This window comes from Colossoma macropomum, unplaced genomic scaffold (assembly GCF_904425465.1).
Source record: "Colossoma macropomum unplaced genomic scaffold, Colossoma_macropomum, whole genome shotgun sequence".
NCBI lineage: Eukaryota > Metazoa > Chordata > Actinopteri > Characiformes > Serrasalmidae > Colossoma > Colossoma macropomum.
The window spans coordinates 4,253,578-4,259,577 of NW_023494793.1; the positions used below are offsets into that span (position 1 = coordinate 4,253,578).

At 44.0% G+C, this 6,000-nt stretch overlaps 1 protein-coding gene across 1 annotated transcript in view; it reads right to left on the reverse strand.

Moving 5' to 3' along the window:
- Positions 1-5,279, reverse strand: part of si:dkeyp-14d3.1 (transmembrane protein 132C) — a 410,125-nt gene extending 404,846 nt beyond the window's left edge. The window contains exon 1 of the mRNA XM_036578202.1: positions 5,025-5,279. Coding sequence (XP_036434095.1) covers positions 5,025-5,070 — 46 coding nt within the window. The 5' untranslated portion in view covers positions 5,071-5,279. The remainder of the gene's footprint in view (positions 1-5,024) is intronic.
- Between the last annotated feature and the right edge of the window lie 721 nt (positions 5,280-6,000).

The window sequence follows — 6,000 nt, forward strand, 5'->3', positions numbered from 1 at the left end:
TACAGAGTAACCATGTCAGCGTAGCTCTGTTACACAGCATCCATCAGCTTCATCATCAGCATCATTATCATTTAAGATGAAAGATGGCATATTATGATTATGCATGTTTTCAAAACTTGACCTGCATTTACTTTTAAATCATCATACAATTCACTCTTGTGCAAAGATGCACTGCAGCAAGAAACAGCTTCATTCAGAACATCTACTGAAACCGTGATAGGTCAGGATGCTCGCAGCGCACAGTACAAACACTGTGATTGGTTAGAGTTCCGTTTGCTTCTGAAATATTAATATTACAAAGACCAATATCACAAAAACAATTAACAAACATTACACTGTACAGTCCAACTCGCTATTCTCCTGCATTTACAGAAGAGAAAAAGGCTCCTAAATAGCTGCCCCCACTAGCCAGGCTCTAAAACCGTCCAGGAAAAGTGTCACAACAACTGCGGGTTTTGGAGGGAAAACTCTGCTGAAATCATTAAGTCAACAGCAAACACTGCAGGCAGTGGCCTGTTTGGTTTGGGTCGTCAGATTTGCTTGCTGTGCTTGTTGTTCCCCAGCATTGGCACAAACACATACCATACGATGGACACATATTCAAAATAAACTCAATTGTGATGTTTTCGGGTGTCATGAGAATGAATTGCTGGCGACGATGGCTATGCTCCACTGCTAGCCAAAGTTAGCTTGCAGGCTGCTAGCTGTCAAGGAAAGAATCAAGTGCAAGTGTCACCGTTTGAATTATTTATTTCCCATTTAGTCTCCTCTCCACTCTGGACTCGTGGCCGAGCGCCAGCCATGCAGCATCTCCCCTGCGCTCTTGTGTGTGCTCTGCTAGAATATACCGCATAGATATGGAAGAATACAGAGTAGAATGCTTAAAAAACTGGCTGTAGATACTGCAGTAATGGTGGGTGAACTTAAATATCAGGACTGCAAAGTTGTAAAGTTGAGCAAACTCACAAACTAGATTGTAATTTCTAATTAATGCTCTATGTTTACTGAGAGAAGTCAGCAACTGCCTATAAGTGTCTATTATAAGTGAGCTTTGAGTCAATTGGTGTTCGATTCTTCTCCGAGTACAGCAAAACACCTCGCAGTTATTTCCCACAGGAACCAACCGCACACTGCAGATGCCGAGACCAGGTTGGGAAAATGCAGAAATATTCCGTTCTGACTCACAGCTTGTTGAAACAAGTGGGGAATTTGTTTGGAAGTCTAATCCAGGGGTCGGCAACCTGCGGCTCTTTTACTGCCCTGTTGCAGCTCCACAGCAGAATCAGATTTGTAGGTAAAAACAAAATAATCCTCCTTCGCAGTAAAATAAAGCTCTGCTGGTCATTCTAACACAGTTCTAACAATAAATTGTCTTAAACGCTGGAGTTAATGTAGAACTGCTAATTCACCCTTTGAGAAGATCAGCACAGGCTCACCATAGCAATGCAATCTCACTTAGCTAGTAGCTAACGAAGCAGCAAAGAGAAAGATTTAAGATGAACATCGATAATTTGAGACAAATTGACTTATCTGCATTTATAATCACTCCTGCTGGTTTCCTGATATGTTTAATCTGCAATGAGAAACTGTCAAACACTAAAAAGTCACGAAACGAGAAGTGAGCTTCTTGTTTGAATTCTCCCGTTCCACCTTAAATGGGGCAGCAGTTACATTCTGGAGCCTCAGACACCATTTAAGGTGGAACAGAAAAATTCGAACAAGAATCTGGTGAATGAGAAGCTGATTTCAGCCTCGTAAAAAGTTGAACTTTGAGCGAGATTTTACAAGAAACTGTTCTACTTTTGCTGAAACGTTTCCTGCTGGAGATGCAAGTAAAGCAACTATAGCTGAGCTAAAGCTTAAAGCAGAGCAAAGTAAGTCTGCGTTTTTGTTTATATTTTATTTTTTAGTCTATAATAGTACATTAACACATACTGAGACATATTAACAGATGGTAAAATGGATATAAAATGTTGTGGCTCCCAAGATTTTTCTGAAAGGACAAAATGGCTCTTCTTAATATATGAGTTTCCGACCCATGGACTAAACTTTTAATCCATATCCATGTGTTCGTAAGTAGAAGAGGAGATATTTAGAGTTTAGAGTTGACTCAAACCTGTCCACACAGAATGTGAATGAAATATGAATGCAATTGATTGGGTTATCATGCACTTTGTATAAATAATATAAACTAAATGTGTGGCAACATGACAGTAATGACTCTGTACTTCTAATTCATGTTGCTTTCAAGTGAAACGGATGGAAGTGAAGATGCACTTTCTTAGGAAACTGTAGCTTCGCCCAAAGATTTGACTGCAGATATGCTGTAGATCACTCAGCACACAGAGAACAATCCACACACTCAAACATGTTTTTATACCTTGTCAAGACATAAATGGGAATTATAGTACTGGGTAAAAGTCACAGACCGCCTTCATTTATTTGATTTCCAGTCAAAACAGTCATTAAGTACCAGTTACTCAATTTTTAGGAGATATGTTCTGGAAAGATCATATACAAAATGATTCAAGTCTACAGGAAAATGTGCCTCCTAACAACCACCTGGAAGACCTGGCAGACAACAACACTGCCCCCATCAGATAAACAGCACTTAAAGCTTTCATCTTTGAGAGAGAGGAGAAAATCAAGCTGCTGCAGATCTGAAAACATCCACAGGTGTTTCTGTCCATCCTTCCACTGTGAGAAGACGACTCAGCGCTGTGGGTCTGAAAGGATGTGTAGCTGTTCAAGAAGAACCTCACTGAGAAAAGGAGACGGACACATCAAACAAAGAAGATGAACAATGGACTGACCACCCCAGAGTCCAGACCTCAACACCACTGAATGTGTTTGATTACTTCAGAAAATGATCAACCAGCTTCTAAGACTGAACTTTGGAGGCGTGTCTGCAGATTTACTGGAGGAACTGAAAGTGAGTCTCCTGAAAAGAATGGAAGCTGGAATGAAGGTGAAGAGACACACTGAACACTGAAAATGTGATATTATATTTAGTTGTTGATGTTCTGTGTAATTTTCTGTTAAATATATTTTCTGCTTTTTTCCTGAAGCTGAAAAAACAATAACATAATGGTACTTGATGGCAGTTATGACTGGAAATAATCTGCTTGATTCAAATGTGTAAATCAGTTTCACACCAATCAAATTAGACTCTGAGCACTCAGAGAAAGTTTTGTCTCTCCTGACAACCACAGAGTGAGATAACACAACACAGATACAGTCGCACACACTGGCAGCTGCTGTAAAGTTTGTAGCGGTGAGTGTCGCGGCCTGAGGGACAGTGAGTGACCAGAACTCTTCAGCTCCAAATCAGAAACCTGCAGAGCTGCTCACTCATTCTGGACTGACTCTTAGACTCTGAACAACTTTAGAGGTGAGTGAATGAGTGAACAGCCCTGTACTGAACATTCAGTGGTTTAGCTATTAGTACAAAGACTCAGAGAGAGAGAGAGAGAGAGAGAGAGGGGAAATGAAAACAGAGAGAATAAAAAAAAGACAGATAAAAATTATGAAAGAGCAAAGAGAGACGATTGAAAAGGAAGGGGAGGAAAGAAAGAAAGAGAAAGAAAGAAAGAAAGAAAGAAAGAAAGGACAAACAGTGAAAAGATGGAAAGATATAGAGAGAGAGAGAGAAATGAAAAGAGAGAGAGAGAGAAAGGGAGTGAGAGAGAGATAAAGAATGAAGAGAGAAGAAAATGTAGAGAAGAGAGACAAACGAGTGTAAAAAGGAGCAAAGAAAGAAAGAATGAAAGAAAGGGAGGGAGGGAGGAGAGACAGCAACAAAATAGAGGGAAAAGAAAAGGGAGAGAGAAGGAACAAAAATACAGAAAGAAAGAAAGGGAGTGAAAGGGAGTTTGCGATAAAGAAAGAAAGAGAGCAATACAGAAAGAAAGAGAGGAGAGAAACAGAAAAAAGGGCGAGAGAAAGAAAGAGAGAAAGAAAGAAAAAAGAAAGAAAGAAAGAACGAAAGGGGGACAAACAGTGACAAGATGAAAAAAGGGAAGAGAGAGAGAGGGGGGAATGAAAAGACAGAGGGAACAAAAAAGAGAAAGGGAGTGAGGGAGAGATAAATAATGAAGAGGAGAAAAAGGAGAGAAGAGAGACAGACGAGTGTAAAAGGGAGGAAAGAAAGCAAGAAAGGGAGGAGAGAGAGCAACAGTATAGAGGTACAGGAAAGGGAGATAGAAGGAATGAGAAAAAACAGAGAAAGAAAAAAGAATTAGAGAGAAAGAGGGGGAGACAAAGAGACATGATGAAGGGAAATGAAAAGAGGCAACAAAAAGAGAGAAAGGGGGTGTGAGATAAAGAATGAAAGAAAAGGGCAATACAGAGAGAAAGAGAGGAGAGAGACAGAAAAGAAAAGGGGAGAGAGAGATAAAGAAAAAGTGAAGGAGAGCGACAAGATAGAGGAAAAGGAAAGAGAGAGAAAGGAAGAGACAAAAAACAGAACGAAAAAGAGGGAGAGGAAGAAAAAAGAGAGAAAGTGCTAAGACACACAGAGAGAGAGAGAGAGCGAGAGAGAGAGAGAGAGAGAGAGAGAGAGAGAGAGAGAGAGGGAGAGAGATGGGGGATACAGCAAAGGAGAAAAAGAGAAATAGAGGGTGAACAAAAGAGAAAGAAGAAATGCAGAGAAAGAGAGAGAGAGAGAGAGAGAGGGACAGGGAGAGAGAGAGAGAGAGAGAGAGAGAGAGGCAGAGAGAGAGAGAGAGAGAGACGAGAGAGAGAGAGAGAGAGGGAGAGACAGGCAGAGAAAGAGAGATAGAGGGAGAGAGAGAGAGAGAGAGAGGAGAGAGAGAGAGAGGGAGAGAGAGAGAGAGAGAGAGACAGAGAGAGAGAGGGAGGGAGAGAGAGACCCATTCAGGGCTCTGGAGCCGGGCAAACCCCGTGCCGCGCGCTCGCAGCCCACTCAGCACCAGAAATCGCCAAAGCACGAGACGCAGCTCGAGGACCAGTGAAAAGAGCAAACACACACACACACACACACACACACACACACTCACACTTACCTCCGAGAAGCAGGAAGAGTGAATGCAGCGCGCACACGCGCAACATGTTTGCTCGAGCCCCGGAGAACAACTTGCGCGCGCGGGTGAGAGAGAGAGAGAGATGGAGAAATCAGAATGAGCGAGAGGGATAGAGAGAGAGACACACAGGGAGAGACAGGAGTGATGAAGCGCGAGCCTCACAGCAGCCAGTACATCCCGCGCTGCGTATCGCTGGGGGTCCCTGTGTGCGCGCGCCCAAAATAACTCCAGTGCACTTCTCTCTGTTCGGCTCAGCTGGTGACTCTGCAGTAACGCTGCTCTCGCTGCACGTGGCCCGCTCGCGTTATAACGTTTGTTTGTTTGTTTGGTGTTACGCCCCGCAGCTCGCGCTCCACACCGGTTTAGTCATGCACATCCACAGCGCGCGCATCCACCTGCAGAAGTCGAGAGCAAACCCACGCGCGCGCGATCAGTCCGGTCTGAGCGACAACAAGTGCATCCGAGCTACGGCTGCTGCTGCTGTTTATGGTATTTGTTGTTATTGTTGTTGATATTGTTTGTTGTTGTTGCTGCTTTGGAGATTTTCACGCTGGCGCGTGCTGCACTTTCCCTCTCTAGCTTGCACGGCACGTGCGTATCTCCAGAGCCGGGCTACACGCCTAACTTTGCTCCACTGATGCGAGAACAGCACTGATGCAAAACCCCTGCAAAAGCAGCTGGAGGGCGCACGGGGCTCCCGGCTGCACGGCGCGCGCTCCCGTACTTCAGCTCGTGCACCTCACCGGGAGGGAGCGAGCCCCCTCCCTAAACCTCCTCATGGCTCCACGCGGAGAAAATAAAAGAGACTGAGAAAAAAAAAATAAATGCAGTGCAACCTGCGCAATCCGTGGCTTCACGCGCGCAAACAAAATCCTGAACCCGCGTGCGTGCGTGCGTATGGGTGCACAGGTCGTTGTGTCGGTGTGTCAGTCCGGGTAGCTCGCGCTCCGCCCGCACA